Source organism: Setaria viridis, chromosome 7 (assembly GCF_005286985.2).
Source record: "Setaria viridis chromosome 7, Setaria_viridis_v4.0, whole genome shotgun sequence".
Classification (NCBI taxonomy): Eukaryota; Viridiplantae; Streptophyta; class Magnoliopsida; order Poales; family Poaceae; genus Setaria; species Setaria viridis.
Window position 1 is genome coordinate 22,743,092 of NC_048269.2, and position 23,553 is coordinate 22,766,644.

General features: G+C 45.0%; 2 protein-coding genes across 2 annotated transcripts; one reads left to right on the forward strand and one right to left on the reverse strand.

Annotated features, from left to right (window-relative positions):
• Positions 1–3,118: 3,118 nt before the first annotated feature.
• LOC117864311 (inositol transporter 1) lies at positions 3,119–7,269 on the reverse strand. Its single transcript, XM_034748361.2, has 6 exons — positions 6,730–7,269; positions 6,175–6,245; positions 5,745–6,080; positions 4,586–4,693; positions 4,316–4,501; positions 3,119–4,150 (listed from the first exon to the last, which is right to left on the reverse strand). Exons 1-6 carry the CDS (start codon positions 6,872–6,874, stop codon positions 3,479–3,481), a joined length of 1,518 nt encoding a protein of 505 aa, XP_034604252.1. The 5' UTR covers positions 6,875–7,269; the 3' UTR covers positions 3,119–3,478.
• A 7,259-nt stretch (positions 7,270–14,528) lies between these two features.
• Positions 14,529–22,799, forward strand: LOC117864053 (probable E3 ubiquitin-protein ligase ARI7). The gene is made up of 15 exons (XM_034748030.2): positions 14,529–14,988; positions 17,035–17,159; positions 17,523–17,625; positions 18,465–18,555; positions 19,351–19,523; positions 19,912–20,016; positions 20,094–20,182; positions 20,626–20,733; positions 20,812–20,902; positions 21,007–21,096; positions 21,378–21,425; positions 21,540–21,611; positions 21,713–21,812; positions 21,895–22,021; positions 22,122–22,799. Exons 1-15 carry the CDS (start codon positions 14,824–14,826, stop codon positions 22,402–22,404), a joined length of 1,770 nt encoding a protein of 589 aa, XP_034603921.1. The 5' UTR covers positions 14,529–14,823; the 3' UTR covers positions 22,405–22,799.
• Positions 22,800–23,553: the final 754 nt, after the last annotated feature.

The following is a 23,553-nucleotide window of genomic DNA, read 5'->3' on the forward strand; positions in this document are numbered from 1 at the left end:
TATCGCCCTCACGCTCACCTGCGAGGGCCTGCAATGTACCGACGAGAAGGATAACAAGAAAAACGAAGCCATGTCGCGTATAGCTGCGACAGGTTGTAGACTGCAGGGAGAGAAAACCGCCAGGAGGGAGATCCCTTTCAAGCTGCACGTCGTTCTATCATCCTCTGAGACTTCATAGGACAGCACACAGCAGAGTCGCATCGCCAAGTATGACAAAAGAGGAAGCTGGTGAACTTGTTCCCGAACAAAATTTCTACCGCCGGGAAATCCCGTACTGGTTTCTGCCGCAGATAACCTCGAGAGTCCCCAAAGGATGCCAATGTCGCTCTCCGTTGCCGCCGGCGATAAGACCTGTATCTAGGCATCTAGCTGGCTGCCATGTGGGGTGGCCGGTGGCCCACGTGTAAGTGTTTTGAGCAAGTGGCCATTAAGCCAAATTCCCTGTACTGAACAAGTAATCAAGCAAATCAACGGAAACTTATCCCCTTTCGTGTTCGTTCACTCCAGCGATCCGATGTTGCCAACGCGAGATAAGACCAGTCTAAGAGAACGCGGCTCTGTTCCGCGCGTCATGGTTCCTTGTTCGCTGCCACCATCAGAAACTGCACCTCGGCGGCCAGAGGTTAGAGGGTGCCCATGAGGCCACGAGGCCCTTCGTCAGGTTAGCCACCGCCCACCAGTGACCAGTCCACCACTGCAGTGGCGCATGGCCGGCTGCGCGAGCGAGATGACCCCCGGCCGTTGCCTGCGCATCTCCCCGTCATCCGTGGATCACCGGCAGGCGGCCATTCTGCTTGGCCAAGGTGACGTTAGATCTTGGCATTTTTCGAGAGTGGCCGCGACCGTGACTCCGTGAGGTCGCCATAGTCGTTGCGATGCCGTGCCGGAAACAATCAGCATTGCAGAAATGGTTAATGATACCGTGAGAAACACAGACAACGGAATTGCCCATACCCGCCAGCAGATTGAACAAGACAACGGAGGACGGGAGGAGATGCAAGATAATGCAACGGAGCGGGGGCCTCTTCCTTTTCGTAGCCACGGTTCCCTCAATCTTCTCCGTGGATTTTGACTCGAGCGCTAAGATCTCAACCTTAAGCAGCTTAATGTAGTCTCCGATTTCCGGCGAGAGCTCGTCTAGTAGCTTCTCCACCGCGCTGTTCAGCCTATCTATGTCCTTGTTGCTCGGTGAGAGCGTCATCGCGGCGCCGCGGATGCCATGCGCCATGCCCGACGGAGACGGAGCATTCCTTGCGAGAGACAAAGCGCCTGTGGTGGTAGCGGGAGCGGAAGCAGCGGCACAGGAAGAATGTTCCTGCTGCTGCTGCCAGCGGTGGCCGTCGCAGCATCGCTGGCGGCTTGAGCAGGATCCATGGTTCGCTGCCTGAAGCCAGCGAGCACCTCGTCACCCTCCGCGGCGGCCTCCTTCAGCGTGTCGCGCCACTCTTGACCTGCCAGGCGTTCTCCCGTGGTGGCCGGTGGAAGCTGACGGCGCCAGGGGGACACGGGGAGAGAACGCATGGAGGAAGGGAAGGGGTTCGATCGACGCCCGGGACGCGGCGGCGCTCCGGCGAGCCACGGCGGGCAGCGGAGGCGGCGGCGCGGCGACGATCCGGGGTGGACGGTAAATGAATTGCCGTCCGGGGCCGGGGGTGGACGGTATTTGAAATACCATTTCAAATACCGTCCACCCCCTGGGTACCTTCCAGCCGCCGGATCGGGCACGTGCGGTCCAGATCGTGCATGGCCTGGAGATTCCAGGGACTTGGTCGTCCTCGTCAGTGGTCGGGGCGGGCGCGGGAGCTGCGTGGCGCCGCCATGCTGGAGGCCGGACGGCGCGGCGGCGGTGCTCGGGCTCGGTGGCGAGTGTCCGGCTGTCCGCCCGCCGGTTGACGGCGCGGGACAGGGAGATTGGCCGGTCGGCTGGCTTCGGCAGATGCGAGAGGCCGCCGGGCTCGAACCACGTCGCCGTCTTCGCCGGCGCCCGCCTGCCTCTGCTCCAGGTTTGCAACGCAGGGTCCCAGTGGGCGATGGGTCGTCAGAGAGCGTGATAAAAACGCTGTGCTTGCATGTTCGTTGTTCAGAGTTCAGACTAGCATTGCAGCATCAGACAACTGCCGGCCGCAGCATCAGCAGGAACAGGATTCGGGCGAGCTCGCCGGTCACCGCAGAGGTTGCAGAGCTAGTTATCTGTTCGGCCATGGATTTAGTGATACGAGGAATCACGCCAGCCCCTGCAATCTGGCGACCTGTTCATCTCGCTCTAAATAGGGGGCCTGAATGCTAACAGAAATGGAGACCGCACGGACAAGATAGAGAGAGCAGACAACGAAATCGGCATCAAGATCGGGGGCATCGAGGCAGACAGGCTTCTTGTGTGGTTTCGGGTTTGCATCGCCCTCAGCTGCCGTATAGCTGCGCCAGGTTGTAGGACTGCAGGGAACGAAAGCCGCCGGGAGGAAGATTCCTTTCAAGCTGCACGTCGTTCTTCCATCATCCTCTGTCTTGTTACTTGTTCCCGAACAAAATTTCTACCGTAGTAGCGCCACCGCCAGGGAATCCCGTCCTATTTTCTGCCGCAGATAATCAAGAGAGTCTCCAAAGAAAGGATGCCAATGCCGCTCTCCGTTGCCGCCGGCGGTAAGACCTGGAACTGGAAGTGAGGAAGACCAGAACACCTGGTCAGTGGTCACCTCTCACCTGCATCTAGGCATCTAGCAGCATTCTAGCTGGCTAGCTGCCATGTGGGGTGGCTGGTGTGGCCCACGTGTAAGTGTTTTGAGCAAGTGGCCACTGAGCTAAATTCCCTGTACTGAACAAGTAATGATCAAACAATAACAGAAACCTATTCCTCTCGTGTTCGTGTTCGTCCTCTCCGGCGAATCGGCGATCCGATGTTGAGCACTGTTCTGCGCGTCATGGTTCGTTTGCCAACATCAGAAACTGGACCTGGGCGGGCCACAGGATGCCCATGAGACCACGAGGCCCTTCGTCAGGTACTCAGGTTAGCCACCGCCCACCAGTCCACCACTCTCCTGGGAGGACGGGAGATAACGGAATTGCCCATACCCGTCAGCCAGATTGAACAAGACAACGGAGGACGGGAGGAGATACATGATAATGCAACTTTTTCTCCATTTCCACAGAAACAATTCAATTTTGTTCTCTCCGGCACATCGGGGGCGCCGAAAACTGTACAGATATGACCCAACTCTGGGTCTACATGCCTCCAAGCACAATCGACGTCACGGGGACGATCTGATCCTTTACCCGCACTGAACATTTTTCCACTGAGGCTATTACATACAATCAGAAAACAGAACAGCAATCTAGGGACCACAGTCCACAACATAGAACAGTTTGGATCTTCATCCAGCTCCTTATGAACTTCCTTCCTACCCAGACGGAGCGCAACAGGGCTATCTTAAAACTGTCACCGCCGTTGCTTCCATGCTTGATCTTTGCTGAAATGTACAGCCTAGGGCGCAGCACCCAAAAGGCTCTGGCAATCGCCATGGCTTCCCCATGCTCTCTCCTTCCAGAGCTGCTCCACCTGCTCGAAGCTCAGACCCTTCGTCTCCGGCACATACAAGGCCACGAAGATGAAGGCCAGCACCCCGATTCCGGCAATGATCAGGAAGGTGACGCCAGTCCCGACCAGCCCCACGATCGAGAGGAACGTCTGCGCCACGATGAGGTTGGAGATCCAGTTGACGGTGGCCGACATGCCCCCGCACATTCCACGGTACGCCTCGGGGTAGATCTCAGAGTTCACAGCCCACGGGACCGGGCCCATGCCTGGAGAGAAGGCGGCAATGTACAGGGCGAGGCCTGCCACCGCGAACCAGCCTAGTATGCCTTGGCAGGTGCCATTAGCGGCAGCCATGCAGAGGCTGGATGATGACTGCAGTATGAAGGCCATGGCAAGGATGACAAGGGAGATCACAACCCCGGACAAGCTTGTAAGGGCCAGGCGGCGGCGGCCACAACGGTCGATAAGGTAGATTCCAACAATGGTTCCAGCAGCGTTCATCGCAGCGACGATGAGGGAAAGGAGCAAGGCCAACTTGTTGGAAGTGAAACCAGCCATCTGGACTATAGTGGGGCTGTAATACATGACGGTGTTGATCCCAGTGAATTGTTGGAAGGCCTGCATAAATTGGCACTGATATTAGAAAAGGTGACATGCAGTTGCCACAATTCAGTGCATGAACTGAATCTAGATGCAGAACTTGTAGCTAAGTTGAATATCTGCTCCACTGAAACTGAAAGCAGTAGATCATTAGTAACAGAGTAAACCAGTGGCTGAACACACCTGAAAACCAGCTCCAGCAAAAAACGCTAGCCTTAATTCCTTTGACTTGAAGACGTCCAAATAGCTTGCAGTATTGTCAGACTGGAATTCATGCATGGAAGATGAAGCAAGCAGCTCTACTTCTTCCTCCAAACGATCAGAGTCGTAAATCTTCTCGAGGACAGCAATAGCTTGTGCCTTCTTATCCTGTAACAGAAACTAATATAAGAACAGGATATCACATCAAACTATCAAAAGAGACAATACATAATTGAACCAAAAGGCAATAACCTTCCAGTAAAGCCAACGGGGAGATTCTGGCAGAAAAAGCATCAGAACAAACTGCACAATGGCAGGCACAGCAGCAACTCCAAGCATCCAGCGCCATGTTCCAGGAACCTGTACCATGTAGCATGCATATTACTACCACAACATAGTAGTAAACTAGTAATACATCAACATCTTAGGAGTAACTCCAAGAAAAGTCTCTCAACAAAAGAGCTTACTATATTCAAATTCTTATTTTTCTTTAATGCAAACATTTTTTTACTTAACTATAGTGACAAAATGACATCATCCGACTTTCAAGCTGCAAAGAGATGAGTGTCTTAATCCAATTGACCATTGCTAAGAACGTTACACATCAACTTCCCAGCACAAACAGAAACCATGCAATCCAAGTGTCTCATCAATTTTCTTTCGCAAAAAACAAATGCCTCATCAATGTTAATCCTCTGGGTATGTAAATATGTAGCAATTCATGAAAAAATAGCGAAATAGGACATGAAAATCACTATCATGTCAAGCTTTTGTTTCTGGGCAAGAACAGTAGAGGATGAGAGCCGAGCAGTGCTAAAATGTGCATTTGACAGGAATGTAAAGCTACGATGCAGCTAGTTCAGTTGAACTTCCAAAGCAGAGAGATGGAGCATTTCACCAACATAAAAGTTGGTACGCACCAAACAACATCTTGTAGGTAATAAATCCATTGCTGCTGGCAGGGGAAGGCCGACTCTTGTTCATTGACAGTAAAGAGTGTTACGCAATTAACTAGCACCAACAAAGAAGTTAACGCCATGTAGAAATATAAAAGAGAACAGATTACAGTAAACTTGCCATGCTGGAAAAATAAATCTCATGAGATGCAGCTTTCTAACATGGTTCTTGTGAAAGTGCACCACACTAAAGTAATATCAGTACATGTAAGAAATAGATTCTTTAGCTGCTACTTGCTAGCATTATGTGCAATGTAAAGTCACATTCACTAATCAAGATAGTAAGAGCTTTCATGCCACTGAAAACAAAACTTAGTTGCTTTATCTTGCTGAGCTTAAAGATAGGATGCAAAGTTCCCGTAATTTCTAGTTGTCTCTAATTGAGAGGGCATAGCCTGTGAACTATTTCAAAGAAATGACTGAATAGAGGATCCTGAGTGGAGATTTAGTATTACCTCAGTAAACCCAAGATTGATAAGGTAGGAGAAGAATTGGCCACCAGTAATCATGAGTACATTAGTTGACACCAAGCCTCCCCTAATTTCTGATGGAGCAGCTTCAGCAATGTATACTGGTGCCGTGACCGATGCTATACCCACGCCCAAACCAACGAACAGCCTTCCGAGAATCAGAACGTAAGGGCCAGGAGCAGCACACATGACAATTGAGCCAAGAGCAAACATCAAGTCAGCAAGAAGAGTAGACTTCTTGCGACCATATGCATCATTTATCCAACCACCCCCAGCTGCTCCAAGCATGGCCCCGACTAATGCCAAGCTAACAATAGTTTCCTGAGGAAGAAACCAAACCCAGAGACTCAGTACATATATGGGGGGATGCCACATTGATATTGTAACGAGCAGTAATCAGTAAACTAGACTGAACCTGCAGGAAGTAATTGTCTCTGACAGCTGGAAATTCATCACGGATATACAAAAGGGCTCCAGATATGACACCTGACAACAGAACTTTCTCAGCTACGAGTGCAAAAAAAATATTGCAGTAGCAAGCTCAAAGCTTTCCAGAATTCCAGATATACTAGCACAATTAGTTGGTACCCAAAAAGCCTCACGCAAAAAATTGCCTCAGCTTCATTACAAACACCATCATGCAGATTTTGAGTAACAATGCATTATGAAACGATGTTTGCTGTTTATAAGGTCCATTTCAATGTACAACTTGTATATTGCAATCATTTTTTTCAGGGGTCATATATTCCAACCATATCTAACAAATTAAAATAATACAAACCATCAAATTCAATAAAAAACTAATCTTACAAAAGAATTGCTGCTACCTTTTCATACAAAATGACCCAAAATCAAGTCCCTACTCCCGACCAGCCAGAAACTACCACCTCCTAGAACACCCCTAACAACAGCCGCTAATGTCATCGATTGCTCAAGCAAAACTTGCAAGAGAAGCTTCACCCTAACATACCTGTGTCGTAGCCGAAGAGGAATCCGCCGATTCCTGCGGCGCCCGTGAGCGCGAGCACGTAGCTGTTGCTGAAGAACTTCATGTTCCTCTTCCCCGCGGCGTTCAGAAGCCCGGAGCTCCCGGGCATGGACATGTCGATCGTCATCTTCGCTCCTGCCGAATCTGAATAGGCCACCAAAAATCTCCTACCCCAAAATCCAACCCCGGGCCCTTAATCAGGCAGAAACGCCCCCCTAAATCCGCTCAAAATCCAATCTTTATCCACGGAGATGCAAGCTCCCGCTCCAAAATCAAACCTAGGAGCAGCGGAGCGGTGCAACCGCCGGACCGAAATACGCCAGAAATTTCTGGAACCGAGGAAAATTTTCTAGAACCGGTCCGGAACGTGGGAGGGGATTCGGGCGTACTTGAAGCCAGCGAGGCAGCGACGCCCGTGGAGGATTTTGTTCATACGGCTGGGTTGGTGGGTGGATATGATCGGAGCGGAGGAGAGCGAAGCTTGTAAGTCTGGAATAAAACGGAAGAAGTCTACGTAAGCCACCAGCCGGGTATTCTACCCTTAAACTTTCCAAAACCGTTAAAATAACCTCCAACGTCATTTTATAGGTATTTTTTCAACATGGTTGTTGACGTAAATGATGGTGATGGCTTACATGTCAGCCGCACCATACCTCTCTCGCTTCCTTCCTCTCCCTACCACAGCACATTCTCTCTCTCTTCCTCTCCCCCGTCGATCCTCACCCCCACCCTTCTCCTCAAGATGGACGGACCTGCAGCGCCAGCATCGGTGAGCACGGAGTCGTAGGAGACGTGATGGGCCTCGTGCTCTAAGCTCAGCACGTGCGTGGCATGCGCGATGGCGATCCAGGATGTGTCCTTCTATAGGAAGATGGTGCGGTCGCGCATTGCCAGGCGCAGCTCTATCTTCTTACGCGGTTGCACTGCCGTCTAGTCTATCTGCTCCTCTAGTCCTATGGGGCTACGCATTGATGCTCGTGGTGATTGTGCGCACGTCCGCCATGGAAACATGGTGTGCATGCAAGATTTGAAATTTCTGGAAGGTTGCCCATGAATCAATGCTCAAATAGGGTAAAATGCAATCCGCTAGTGGTGAGGATGATGCTAGATGAAGGAATTTAGGGGGAATCATCATGTGTGTTGGATTTCGCCGACGAATGGTGCCTCCACCTGCGCGTCCTCTTCGTTCGTCCTCAAGCACAGAAGCTCCATCCGTTCACGAGCACCAGCGATAAGCCTACGCGTCACCATGCCATGACCGCCATCATGAGCTCGTCCTCCTCCTCCTCCTCCCATGGTGTCTGCGTGCCGCAGCCGATGCTCTACCGCGGAGTCAGCCTCCTCCGCCACCGTCTATGCCCTCCACGGCGGTGTGGGTCCTGCCACGAAGTCGGCCTCTTTGGGAGCACAACGTGCACGAGCTCAGGCTCGCGGCCATCCGAATGCGCTACAGCGACGGCACCATCAATGGCGACGAGGAGGACGGTCGTGGTTGCGGGCGTCATGGATGTTGCGAATGCTGTGGTGAGAAGACCGGAGGAGGGAGGGAAAGAGGGCTGGCATGTGGGCCATTGCCATGTCCACATCAGCAACCACGGTGGTAAAACCACCTTTAAAACCACTTTGGGAGGTTATTTGAACAGTTTTGAAAAGTTTAGGCGTAGAATCCTTGGTTTTGTAGTTTGGAGGGTGAAGTAATCCACCACCAATAGTCTGGGGTTATATAGACTTCCTCCGAATAAAATTGTTTTTTTCTTGGCTTTGCTCCATCAGCTTGGACTTCGAAACTACGGTGGTGGTTTGCTTTTGTGCCTCTGTGGAAATCGGAAGAGGGCATCGTCGTCGTCGAGCTTTTCACCTCGCGTGCTTTGCTCGTGCGTAGTAAAAATAGCACATTCTTTCCTGCACTAACTGTGTAAACCCAGAACATGAGGCTGCAAGTACTCATCTTCAGGTGGCGGTGAGTTATATCATAGATAGACAAATTGAGCTGCAGCCGAGAAGGTAGCTCTTCTTTCATGGAAAGGTACATGGCAACTGGCGATTCAAAACGGATGAATGGTTTCTACTCCACTCTCTAGTCGATTCGATGTGATGAAAACTGTCGTGGCCACTGGCCAGATGGACACAAACATTCTCAAGCATAATTGCATTGCTTGAGGTTTGATGGGTGTTTGTTGCCTCTTCCTAACCTGTGCTTTTGTCGTGCATACACCCAGAAACTTCTATGCGAAAAGAAATACGTACTCCGCAGGACTAAACGCCTGCTAGAAGAAGCTTCGTGATGGTGCAGCCAGCCTGATGCGGCTTACCGAAATCGAATGGCCGGGCAACGTGCGGGCATGGCTGCCAGGTGAAGTGCCGCCAAAATGTGCGCCGCTAGATGCCGGTGGCCGGACGCCCGGTTGAGAAAAAGGCACTCTGCAATTGCAATGCAGCCAATCAGCACGAAGAAGAGACACGAGCCGTTCCGTTCGGCCAACGCCTCTCTCGCGTGTTTTTTTCTTCTTCCTGCTTGACCATACGCCTCGCGTTATCCGGCTTGACCATACGCCGTCGACCCGACAGGGGGCCACCTGCGGACCTGCCCGGTTCTCTACCAGTCTTGAGTCTGCCACCTGTGGTCGTGATGATGGAGCTATACGTCCTCGTGGCAAAAAAAAGTTCTTGGCGGAGAGCTCGCCACTTGCTCGTCGGTGGGCCTTGCGATCGCGACGTGATCTCGATCTGAGCTCTTGTTGGTTCGTGCGCCATCATTGATCTGATCCGATGTGTGCGGTTGCTGGAGGCTCGAAACTGGATGCGCGATTACTGAGAAGACAAGCTTCTTTTCACCCGAGCAATCATTGGTCCCGGGGGCTCCCTCCCGGCCGGCGTGGATGTCAGGCTTATCGAGTCTGTTTACAATATGGAATCCCCTCGGAAATACGAAGAAATTCGGTTTGACTTGGAACACCTATTCCGATTTCGGAACAGTCCCTAAGAATTTGGTATAGAATGCAACGATTTTTCTCAATTTCTTTATCCTTGCAAGTCGTTGAATGCTATCCGCACAGGAAAAAGGAATCGAGGAAAAATGCTTTCTTTCTTTTCATGGGCCTGCTATGGTGATGTCGGGCACATTAGGCCCAAATCCTGATGGAATAGTTGGGCTCAGAGTTCAATCCACGGAACAGATGCGGCCTTTCGGGCTTGGTAGACGGCCACTCTTTGAAGACATATTCCACGGAATTATAGATTAGATTCCTCAAAGACATATTCTAAACTTTTAACTTTAGAATCAGAAATAATCCGTCCAATTTTGAACAGTTCGGAGTTTGTCCTCTATGATTTTACAATTTAATCTTTTACTCCCTCCCTCCGTTCCAAATTATTATTTATTTTAATTTTTCTAGATACATAACTTTTGCCATGTATCTAGACATAGTATATATTTAGGTGCATATAAAAAGCATATATGTAGAAAAGTCAATAATTTATAACGGAAGAGTAGATATTAAGCTTGGCTTGGTGAAGCATATAAATCTTTTTTTTTTGCTAAGCTAGTATATTTTGCAAGTTTCGATACATTAAGTACGGTAAAACACTCTAAATACCTATTTTTCAGCTAAGATCACATGGATGTTATAAGTGACAGTCTCCGGTTTTATTATTTTTATGCCTAACACAGTATGGACATCATGTGAAAAAAGACAAATGCCCTGTTAAATCTCCAATAGAGCATTAATAGAACGTTCGTTTTGGAGTCCATAAACAAATATAACGACAGAGCAGTGGTGGGTCAGCTCCTTTATCTGCGTCGCAAGGACAAGCACGAATGTGGCAACTTATTAGTACTCCATCCATTCCAAATTATAAGTCGTTTTAGCTTTTTTAGTTCATAAATATTATTATGCAGCTACACATAGTGTATATCTAGGTGCATAATAATATCTATAAACCTAAAAAGTTAAAACGACCTGCAATTTGGAACGGAGGGAGTACAAAACTACTATTGCGAAACGAAACCCTGAATTTATTGGAATAAGGGCCAGTTTGGCAGCCCAGTTCCCCACAGGGAACCTGACCTTTTCGCGCGTCGGCAGCTCACGCGGAATAGTTCCACGTGGCGTCGGGCTCCTGCATTTGGTAGCCTGCTGAACAGGGGACTCCAGCCCAACCAAGCCCAATTACCCCACAGAAAAACGCCCGGCCTAGAGACATCGAGCGGCCTTCCCCGTCTCCCCGTCGTCTCCTCCACTCAACAACTCGCGCGAGCGAGAGGCAACGCCCGCTCTTGCAGGAAGCAGCCGCTGCTGAAGCTCCTGGCTCCCGCGCGACCTCCTCCCAGAACCAGGTCCATGTGCGCCTCCTCCACCCCTTCTCCCCATCTCATCCGAATCCGAATCCACCCGTTCCCCATCTCATCTCCCTTTCCTTGCTAGGGTTCTGCTCCGGTGACAGCTAAGTTCTACGGCGGCGATTTTGCTAGATCTATAAGCGTATCTCCCTCCACTCAACTAGGGTTTATGCTCACCTCTCCGCCTGTAGATCTTGAGGCTACCAGGCGGCTGCAGTCTCCTCCCCACTCCCGCATCCGCCGTGAAGCGCCACCGCTGGCCCGCATCACCACCATAGACTGCATGGGTGAGCCTTCTTTTGCTAGTTCTTTCTTTACTTGATAATTAGCTGGAGTACACCATGGGTAAGTTTTGTTGGCCTTTCTTGTACTCGAGATTATATTTGAGAAATCAAGTATCTAGAAATTGCTATTGTAGAGCACCTGATTTGCTGACTCGCTGTAGCTGGTCTCTTGGGAATTCATTCTATCAAGTATGGTCTGTTTGTCTTCCCAGAACATTCTTTTATGTAGAAACTAGATTTATTTTTCTAACAAATGGAAATAGGATGCCCTAGTTTGAAAGGGATTGATCTGTTAGTTCCTAAATTTTATGGGTTTGTAGCCATTGCGCTTGTGTTTAGGGATCTATCACGCGTTATGTCTTGGGAATTTGTTCCGGGAGTCCCTATGCTTTTGATCTGTCGATTCATTGTTAATTTATTCAGAAGCTATAAGAGATGTGTGCCGCAAATTTTGATAAGCTATATCTAATCCTTTCAATCCTACGACCAATTTATATTTTTTTGTCAGTAGCACTAGATGGTGCCATCAGTGAATTTTGGTGATCATTATTAATAAAACTTCATTGAAGACTTTTAATTAGAATAACTATAACTGTTAATTGATTTTGTACTTCGAAGTCTAAATATTAACATTATCTCCCTAGTCTCTGCACATCACGTCCAGGACATTGCGCATGAGCTCTATAACACTTTATAAAATTTTCTTATAATTTTTTTACTTGTATGCACAGTGCACACCACATTCAAGAAAATTAGAGTTCAGAAAATGATCCTACTAGCAAACTTTTGTCCCGTGTTGAAGAAGTTACTAGCAAACTTGTGGTAATAGCTTCTTCAGTTCAGCTGCTCGGCTAGTTTTTCTTCTTTAAATTTCTAACTGTTCAGTTCAGAGCAGCTCAACATAGGTTCATTTCTATGAAGCGTCTTTTTTAAAGTATAATGTTGCAATAGTGATTAACTCTACCTATTCTTTGCCCATAGGAGGGCTATAGTAGTAATGGTTCATTCTTTGGTGTTGTATTTGCCTTTCTGACGAGTTTCAGTTTAATAGTATCAAATATATATTAAATTCATAGTTCCCTGCTTATTAAGAATGAATTAAGGTGGGCTTGCTGCTCCTGCTATTCTCTTAGTTTGTTTGTTTGTTTGTCAAGCTACTACTGCTTGTGCTACTAGTGGCAGTTAGCTGTTTTTTTCATGTCAAGTTACAAGTTTTATTCATTACAAATAAATTACTCTAGAAAACTATGGTACAATATCCAATTCTTCTGTTACTTGCAGCTTTAATGTTGGATGCATCTAGTGTTTGGTTTTATTTCTGAGTTAGGCTGAAACCATATTTCCATATGATATTTGTACTTGTTGGAGGAGGAAAAAGAGGATGATGAGCTATCCTTTGTATTTGTTGATGCTATATTCTGTATCTGCTTTATTGTTTGTCAAGCTACTGCTGCCGGTGCCACTAGTGTCTAGTGGTAGTTAGATGGTCAACACCATTTCCCTACTTGATCGGCATATTTGATATGATGCATTCTAGAATGTGCTACTGCTTGATATAATATGACTTGATGCAATTTTATGCATATTTGTTATAACTAGGGTTTTTTGTTATTTTCTTTTTTTGAACTGGCACAGATATGCCAAGTGTCGTGATCTATTTTTCTGTCTTCTTGGTTTGACATTCGGACTTTTTTGTCTTCTTGTTTGACATTCAGACTTTTTTAGCTTCAATTGTGGACATGATCATATAAAAGTGATTCACCTCTATTGGGCAACGGCTTTTGGAGGCTGATGCAATCTTTTAATTGCTGGTTTTGATTGTTTTGAGTTGCATGTACCATATAGAAGTTACATGGTGTGAATCAATTTAGCCGTCGTTTCATTCTAACCGTGTTGGTGCTGGTCGAGATGGATTAAACTTACATGAAATAGCATCTACTTGTTACTCTTGAAGACCATGGAGCAACGATTATGCTATTTTGGATGATATCTTGACATTATATGCATTAATCTTATGTGAAGATCCTGAAGATTAATGACATTTGTCAGTTTTGTCAGCAAAGGAAACAGAGCAAGTAAGCGAGAAGCAGAAGAAGGCTTCGTAATTGCGTCAACCTTCATGGCAGCACTCATCAGCACTTAGTTCTATGTAATTGAGTTACTATCTACTGGCTTATTCATGTTCTTGTTCTTAGTCGTGTTGTTCTTATTTTGTTTTACTCAGATTTTGTCCTCAAATTCACTGTATCATGTTATTCAAAGGACAGGGGATTATATTGTTGCTATGTTTACATCCTGATAAAATGTACTTCCTCCGTTCCAAATCAGAAGTCATTCCAACTTTCTTGGAGAGTCAAATCATTTTATATTTGATCAAAATTATAAAGAGGATCACAAATGTTACTATGAAAATATATTTAATGAAAAAACTAAGGGCAAGTACATTGGTGTCGTCTAATAGGCGGTCTCATGCATTGACATGTAATCTTGAAACGATTCAACAGGCAACCCGTACAATGGGTTGTCTTATAAGTTGTCTGGTAGTGGTATATAATTCCTTAATTTGTGCATAAGAAAAATAAAATATTATGAGTTGCATGGCAACAATAACTCGTACAATGGTTGTTAAGTTGTCTTGTAGTCCTATAATTTAGCTCATGAGGTGGTTGTTTCGCGAAGCAACGACCTCTTTCTCTCTCCTCGCTCTCTCTCTTCCACATCATCAAAAATCCTATGTGGCACTGCATGAGACGACCTATGAGACTGCTGACGTGTAGCAATGTACTTGCCCTAATGGTACTTATTTGATATCACGAATGTTAAAATGCTTTGACTCTCCAAGAAAATTGGAATGACTTATAATTTGGAACAATTTGGAACGGAAATAATGTTTAGAAATAATGTTTAAAATTCAAGCGAATGGGAAATCTCCATTCACAAGCAGCCAATAAAAAATCCCCATGTTCCTAGCTTCCAAAGTAATTACCCCGGCGGGTGCTATCTTCCCCGTTGGTGGGGGATTTTGTTTGCAAATTTTCTTCCGTGGATTAATTTGCCCTGCTGCTAAACTAGCCCGAAAAGGGAAACGGAGAGAGAGAAACTAGACATGACTAAAAACAAGGAGAGAGAAAAAAGGTGTATGAAATAGAGAGGAAAGCTCTCATTCCCAGCTTCCTCTACAACCGAGAGACGGAGAGCGCGAGCGAATCCAACCCAACCCACCCATCCATTTCTCGCTTCTTCCCCATTTCCCTATTCCAATCCTTCCTCCGCACCCCCGACCCTCCCCTCCGCCTCCGCACCCACCTCGCCTCCCCCCAATCCGCGCGTGCGCCTCGCCACCCTACCCCGATTGCTACCTCCTCGTGTTGGGCGCCGCTCCGATCCGCCCGATCCGCGCTGCTCCTGGGACTCCGGCGCGCGGCGGCGGCGAGCGGCGGGGGCGGCGCAGGGATGGACTCCGAGGACGACATGCACGACGCGAACGATTCCGCCGACGACGACTTCTACAGCGGCGGGGAGGCCGGGCTCGCCGCCAGCGACGACGGGGACGCCGACTACGACTTCGCCGACCGCGACTCCGACGACTCCGGGGAGCTCCTCTCGCACCGGCAGCAGGTGATCTCGGGCTCCCTGCCGCGTGGTGATGCGTGGCGTGCGTGGCAGCGGATCTGCTTCCGGGCGGGGAATGTGAGAATTGGCGGGTCGTGAATCTAGCCGGTGGTTGATGAGACGTCTGTTTAGGCGTTGCACGTGTGGGACATTGCCTTCGTAGTTTAGTAGCGCAGACTGGGACGTGACGCACTGGCTCAGAGTGAGTGGTCTTTGCATAGGCTGTTACCCTTATACGAATGTGCAGTGGTGATGCAAGCCAGAGCCTGCGCAATCAATTGCACGCATGCGTAGGAGTGATGCCGTTGGTGCATAAAATGCCTGTCGGGCACTAGGCAAACACATTGTGGACAGACAATTAAAAACTTTCCATGAAAATTATGTGCACCAAGTGGTGATAGTGTAGAATATTTGTGATTACACAATAGAAATTTGAAGGTGTAGTAATGCTAAGCTTTATCCGCTTGTTGTATGCCAAACTACATATAGTATACGAGCTGCAAATGGCATGCAATCTGTAACAAATTTTAAACTCTGGACGCCCTACAAATAGCAAAGAGAAAGATTTACTGTACTTCTATGCCTAAATTCATTTTAAGTATTTAGGACTTAGAACTGGTGAATGCAAAACAGTTTAATAACCTGCTGTACCAGAAGAGCAGAATTGGGTGCAGTTCTGTGTAGTTCTGAAGAAAAATTGTGATGGGCAGACAAAGTTGATGATGGCGCAGTAAATCTTCACCTGTTTCTTTGTTTTCCAATTTTATCCTGGCTTTGCATCTTGTTCTGCCAAATGTACAACAAGCATTTCTAGTATGTTGTCACATCATCAATAGGTTAAGGGAGTGTGGATTAGAGGGATAGCACTTGGGGACTGGAGAATCCAATCCAATGTTACTCGGAGACCAGTGTCCCCCATTTACTTTCCGTATTTGATTGCTGGATCCAGGTCGTAGTCCTGTACCCATGTCTGTACCTGAGTAGCATTCTTGTGTCCAAAAACAACTTGCAAAAGCGGATATGAAGCTGTATTTGATTGCAACACCCTTGTCCGTGTCCAAGTAGCATGGTCCAATATCCTAGTTCTGTACGACTTTCGGTTTGATGAATTTCATCTATGGTATTTATTGTGTTTATTACTATGTAGATGTATGTACAATATCCTTATGTCTTGTTTATTTTACGGCCTGTTTGAATTTCATTTACAATTGGCAACAGATAACCAAAAAACTTGACAGGCAGGATTATTCTTAAAAACTTGATGGGCAGGATTATTCTAAAAAACTTGATGGGCAGGATTATTCTAAAAAACTTGATAGGCAGGATTATTCTATGGATGCTTGACATTGATGTTGAACTACTGTAGTCATTACCTGTCAGTTACAATTTTTTGCGTTAGGATGTCCATACATTGTCTTGAATTCCTTTAACGGTCTGAGTTCCAAAGTCGAGTAGCTTAGATCGGTTCTACTTGTTTCTGCACGTCTTTCCCAATGTCCCTGTTCCCTACCAATTTGCATTGACTTGGGGATGCTTGGGATAACAAACTAATTATTTGAGAAGCTTCTATTCATTCTTCAAATCTACTTATGTTTCATGCTTCTGGCTTGCCAATCATGTAACACATCTAAACCGAAACAAATAGATATCCTGGAAGAAAGTTGACTATTAAGGATTTCTGTAGAATCTGGCAGTTCAAAACAAGCTTTAAATGTCTTCTTAGGGAAGCTACTGCCAGGCCCAACAGTTCAGGGAAGTCTGGAAGTGATTTGAGCATGATACTGGAAAAAAATACATTGTTTACCAACCTTATAACAATGTGGACATCCGTGTGACGTGTTAGATTTGTCTGGTAAAGTGTAATCATATTGATTTGTCTAACCAGAATGTGTTGCTAAGAATTTCATTAGAATTATTTGTTGCAGTTAACATTTGATTCTCTTTGTTATAACATGCTGATCTCTTTGCTAAAAATTTAAGCTAGATCACTTGATCAGTTATCTTCATTCAGTCCTAGGTGTTCCTCATTGCAGTCATTTTTTTGTGCCCCAGCAAAATTATAGCATACTCAGTGAAGTTGATATCAAGCAGTGCCAAGAAGATGACATAAACAGGGTTTCAACTGTTCTTTCAATTTCTAAATCAGAAGCATGCGTTCTTCTTCGAAACTATAACTGGTATAGTCCTCACTCCTCACCCGCCATAAGATTGAAATATTACTATTTTAGATTGCTCCTTCTGTTTCCTTGCAAAATGTTTCCATATGATGGGCTACTAAGGTCCAAGCTGTTGCAAGTAAAGCATACAGGGTTGTGATTCATCTACAGCTTATGCTATAGGCTCATGTCTATTCACTTAAGGTTAAGCAATACTGCTTTAGCCCGTTAACAGTAGTGCACTCAAGTTTTATTAAATCAATTACTGCTTCAAGATGCGCTTCTTCATTGTTTCTTTTCGCATGGATTCAGAGCACAAGGTTGCTGATCTATCATTTTGTGTGTTGTTATTTTCACTACCTCATGTTAGTGTTCACCCTACAGGAGTGTTAGTAAGGTGCATGACGAATGGTTTGCCGATGAAGAGCGTGTTCGCAAGGTTGTTGGCTTACCAGAGAAGCACATGGAACTTCCAACTGACAGAGAAGTATGCCCATGCACCATTAGTTTCACTTGTTCTTTTAGTTGACTATGCACACTTCCTCTCTCCGAACAATATAATAGTTCTTGGTTATTGCTGCTGTTTCTTTTGATCTTGTTGCAAGTGTGCCTGTTTCATGTCAAAGTAAGTGCTTGAGGCGTGAATGCGTTTGTGCATGGCTTAAGAATAGATCCAAGTGCTTGCGCCCCGGAGCACTTTAGGAGGCAGTTGGTGTCTAAGATATAGCATGCCAATGCATTAGTTAGGCGCTAAACTAGCCGTGAGCACAGGTAAGCATTGAGAGCGCTCGGTACAAACAGATGTTGCAATCTTCTTTGTTTTACTTTTGAGCCATTGCATATAGCTTAATTTTTGGCACTGACTGTATTTCTGTTTTAGAACTAGATCAAATTCTCATTAGAGACGAAGAATTGGAGATAAAATCCTCATTTCCAATTGAAACCTGGTAATCCTAGTAGGCTAGTACTATAAATATGGGCTGTGGAGTCTGCTGGAGATCAATACTCAAATTATTGTATCCCAATTTGTACAATTTCTTTCTATATGACTGTCAGCACTCCCACCTGCATGCTGAGTATTGGATGATGGGAAAAATGTATCTGTGTATGTGAAGTGTATAAAATAGGAACATATATATTGTAGTCAGTCATATTTTTTAATTCATACTTCTATTTTTATGTGCAATAATTATATATAGCAATTATGTCAACAATCATATAATTATCTGTCCAATTGTTGGGGTAAAAAAGTTGAGACACTCAATGCTCCTGGACAGTTTGATTCTGAACTCCTTGATTCTTACGCATTTATTCTTACCATAACAGGTGACATGTGGAATATGTTTTGAAAGTTGCCCTCGCGGCACGATGAGTGCTGCGGCATGTGGTCATCCTTTCTGCAGTACTTGTTGGAGAGGTTTGTCAATTTGGGATTAAAATATTTATTGTTATATAAACATTGTCCCACTCGTGTGAAATGAATGCCACTTCATTCATATCAAACCGTTGGTCCATGGCAATTGCTTATCCAGCCTTATATTTGGGTGTTGATTGGTGATAGTTAATGATACCATATTTAGTGATTATATCTTTTGTTCTGCTACCAATAGTCGTTGCTGGCATTGTTATTTCTACATCACTTTTGCAAATACCCTTATGATTGATGTCATAGTTGCCTATAAAGTTTTTGAAAACAAGAATCTGAGAGCAGTTAAACTTCAGTTTGATTATCTTCAGTTACATCATTTGTTATACCATTCAAAGTTATCGCCAATTGTTTTAACAATTTTGCAGAGATCGCTAGGATCCAGTACCTAACAATTGTCAATGGCATACATTTTCAGTCTAAGTGAAGATTCATTATATTACAATCTGACCTTGTTGTGGAGATTCGTTTCAGTTTCTCCTTAGCATGATGCAATTTACCCTTACCTCCCCATACTGCATTTGGATATAATCTAATTGGAAAAACAGATTAATTGGGTAGAGATGCGTATGATAAGAACTTTCTAGAAAAGGGAGGGAGTTTGCTGCTTTGCACCCAGCAACGACAAACAGGAACCACCTGTTGGGGGGGGGGGGGGAGGGTTAGTAATACTAATAGACTCTGCATGCACCGTTTTGTTACACAAGTGTCAGTATGGGTGTGAAGAACTCTACCTTTGATCTTTTACTAGAACTATACCATCAATTGACATTTTGCTATTGACAGGTTACATTAGCACTGCTATAAATGATGGTCCAGGGTGTTTGATGTTGAGGTGTCCTGATCCATCCTGTGCTGCTGCTGTTGGACAAGAAATGATAAATGCACTGGCTGATGACGAAGATAAGGAAAAGTATGGGCGATATCTTCGCAGATCTTACATTGAAGATAACAGAAAGGTAAGTTAATATAAATTGGTGTAGAGATGTTGGCATTTACCATACAACATGAAGAATAAAAAGCTGTGCAGCTGATATTTGGATTCACTCACTTCTGTAGATGATCTTTTTTTTATTATAAATAACCAAACCTGTTTTCTTCACGTTCCCCTTTTCCCAAAAGAAGGAAGCCAACATTTCCTATGGATTTCGATCAATTGTGCACTGTGGTATCTTGTTCTTCCCACGATTGAATATTTACAGTTTACACTATGCCAATTACTTAAAAAAACGATGTTACTTGGTAGTTGGTATGATATTATCTTTGACCGCCATATTTAGGCAGCATTTAGTTTGACACTTCTCATAACTAAAACTCATGCTGATTCAAGTGGGCTGTGTGGAACAGACAAAATGGTGTCCTGCTCCTGGATGTGAATATGCAGTGGAATTCGTCATGGGCAGTGGCAGCTACGATGTTAACTGTAACTGTTCATATGGGTTTTGTTGGAACGTGAGTACTTTGACTGATTAGTTTATCATGTTGTAATCAGTAGACCTTAAAGATTGTAATTTTTTCCCCTTTTACAGTGCACTGAGGAAGCTCACCGCCCAGTAGACTGTGCAACTGTTTCAAAGTGGATCCTCAAGAACAGTGCAGAATCTGAGAATATGAACTGGTATAGCAGGCACAAAGGACATTATGCTGACGTTTTGGTTATTGCCCAATTGGAACCAACCAACCCTCTCACCCCAAACCACACACACCAAATTTTAAGAAAAGGTGTTGCCAAAAAACCAAGCCCATGTACAGACAACTAAGCTCTGTACAATATTTGAGCCAGCGCGTCATTGCATATTTTGGCTTCTTCGACTATTAAAAAAAATCATGTGCTACATCAAGTTGTTCAGTGGTCCATACATATAAACTACAGCTTAATTGATGCCCTTTTAGTGGCATAATGATGCTCTAAATTCTAAAACCACCAGTCCACCCTTATTTGAGGTTGTAAAAAATATGGCTGTGTGATGTGTCTTGAGATAGTTTCTTTTCTGTTAACCTTAGGTAGTTCGAGTGTGAACTGTGTTGTTGACTTGCAAACTGTTTATTTATGTTTTTCAGGATACTGGCTAATTCAAAGCCTTGTCCTAAATGCAAGCGACCTATTGAAAAAAATCAGGGATGCATGCACATCACATGCACTCCTCCATGCAAATTTGAGTTCTGCTGGTATGCAATCTTTCTTCCTTTATACATTCTATATTCTTAGTACACATGATAAAAAGTGATTTCTCTATCATAAAACAGGTTGTGTCTTGGTCCATGGTCAGAGCATGGAGAGAGGACCGGTGGATTTTATGCTTGTAACCGCTATGAGTCAGCAAGGCAAGAAGGAGCGGTAGGGATTCTGAGATTCTGATTTAAGATGTCACCATGATCAGCAAATTTTAGATCATGTACAAAATTTCTCAAACCTTTTGTTTTGCTTTCTTGTGGCTACAGTATGATGAATCTGAAAGGAGAAGAGAAATGGCAAAGAACTCCCTTGAGAGATATACACATTATTATGAACGATGGGCAGCCAATCAATCGGTAAGTTGTTGAGTATGAAAGAAGTGACCCGAACAAATGTTAGATCTCACATTAGCATGGAGTTCAGGCCGACAATTGATGCACGTTAAGTGTTCTGTTGGCTAGAAATACCTGGTTGCTAAATAATGAAAAGGCATGCACCATAGTTTCTCTAGGAAAAAAGGTCAGATGAGATGTGCATGTAGATGTCTGTTGAGATATCGGTTCTTGTGCACATAAACCCTTACAGATGAAAAACATGCTATTGGTTACTTTAAAATATCCTCATTTTAATGGTGCAGTCAAGGCAAAAAGCGTTGGGGGACCTTCAAAGTCTGCAGAATGACAAGGTACAGTTTGAATATTATAATTATAATGTTTCTCTTTTTGCTACCTTAAAATGAAGTTACCTCTGTTCACCAATCCAAAATTTGTAACACTGACTTGTCCAAATCTTTCTTCAGCTTGAAAAGTTAAGTGACATACAAAGCCAACCTGAGTCACAGCTGAAGTTCATCATAGAGGCATGGTTACAGGTATTACTTCATTACTGCCCAGTTTAGTTCGTCATAGCCAAGTTTAGTTTTATCACAACTCCTGTTGCCCTCACATTACTGCTTTGATTTTCAATGTGCAGATTGTCGAATGTAGAAGAGTATTGAAGTGGACTTATGCGTATGGATTTTACCTGCCAGAGCACGAACATGCCAAAAGACAGTTCTTTGAATATCTGCAAGGTTTGCAGCTTAGCTTTCCATGAATAAACATGTATAGACTGCTGTTACTGGACTGATTTATTCTTGGTTTCTGTTTATTTAGGTGAGGCAGAATCAGGTTTGGAGCGGTTGCATCAATGCGCAGAGAAAGAACTTCAAGTATACCTTGAAGCAGAATCTCCCTCAAAAGATTTCAATGATTTCCGTACAAAGTTGGCTGGATTAACTAGGTATATATGTTACTTCTTTTTATTGCCTTCTATTCTGATGACATGAAGAAAACTTCATTTTTTAAATATAAATTATTTGACATCTTGTTTTGTTTTACAGTGTGACTCGCAATTATTTTGAAAATCTTGTCCGGGCTTTGGAAACTGGATTAAATGATGTAGGTCCTTCCACTAGCCATGGCACATGCAGCAAAAGCGCAACTTCCAAGAGTCTTGGTGGTAAAAGTAAGAGTGGCAAGAACAGGGCATCAAGCACCAGCTCCAAAACCGGTGGCTCAAACCGAGGTGTGGATGACAGCAACATTTGGACATGCGATCAGTGCACATATGCAAACCCCAAATCTGCCAGAGCCTGCCAGGCCTGTGACCGCCAACATCGATAGCGCTAGTCAGTTCCCATTTGAGTTTTGGACTCTATTCGGTTGCGAATCCTCAGGTGTTACCCCGTCATGCACTGCATACATGAAATTTAAGTGTTAACTGATATCTGGGGCAAGCGAGGAGGTATCAGTAGGAGGATTGCGGCATACTGTTATGAAAGTAGATTTTCGTGTATCCTCGATTGTTTGTCGGCTGACAGCACCCGTGAAGCCTCAACTCAGCATCCAGGTCGATTTGTATATAAGTATATCCACATCTGTAACAATGTTTTGTTTTATTGAAGTAGAGGGGCCCCAGGAGGTGCCCGCTGCCAAATGAACTGAATTGTTGTAGTGCTGTTGTAATGTAATAATGCATTGACCTATTTTAAAGAAATTTAGTCTTCCTGTTACTTAAATTCCAAGAGAGCTATTGGATACGAGGGGACAATTGTCTTCGGCTCTTGATTTCTGTGATTGTGGTAGCTGTGACTGTTTTCTGTTCTTACGAGTCTACCATCGAGGAACACGGCGACCACTATGCTCGGCTGATGTCTATCTCCTTAGATTTAGGGCTTGTTAGCTTGGGGTCCTCGCAAAGCTCTCAGGTGCACGATTTCGTCGCTCGCCGCCCTGAGGTGGAGATCGCCGCCTGGCTGCACAGCTGCCTACTAGGCACAAAACCAAACAGCCCCTTACAGCAGAATCCTCAATTTACACTACCCTAGAAATTCTATCTGTCTACAAAACGCAACGATTTATAAGATTTTGGAACAATTTAAGCAGGGAGAGATCAGACGCGTGTATCTTTCAATCAAGCACCTAGATCACAGTAATTCTATCCTAAAGAATTCAGGATTGACACCATACATGATCCTGACTATTTTAGTGGATTTGGGGAAAAAAACTTTATACTTGTGACAATTTTTAATCTTAGAAGCCACATTTGTGGACGGTTGGGATAGTCAGAGAAATGTGTGCATGCATTACACAAGGATGTGAAGCAGATACTTTGCAGTAATCAAAAGAATCCCAAAAATCGAGTAAAACAAAAGAATACCATAATCTAGCGATCTCGCATTTGGAAAGTAATTACGTGACGCCTTGATTGATATGCCTGCGTAAGGAATGCCTTGATTGATTTGCTGCGGCCGAATCAATCAGATCCTCATT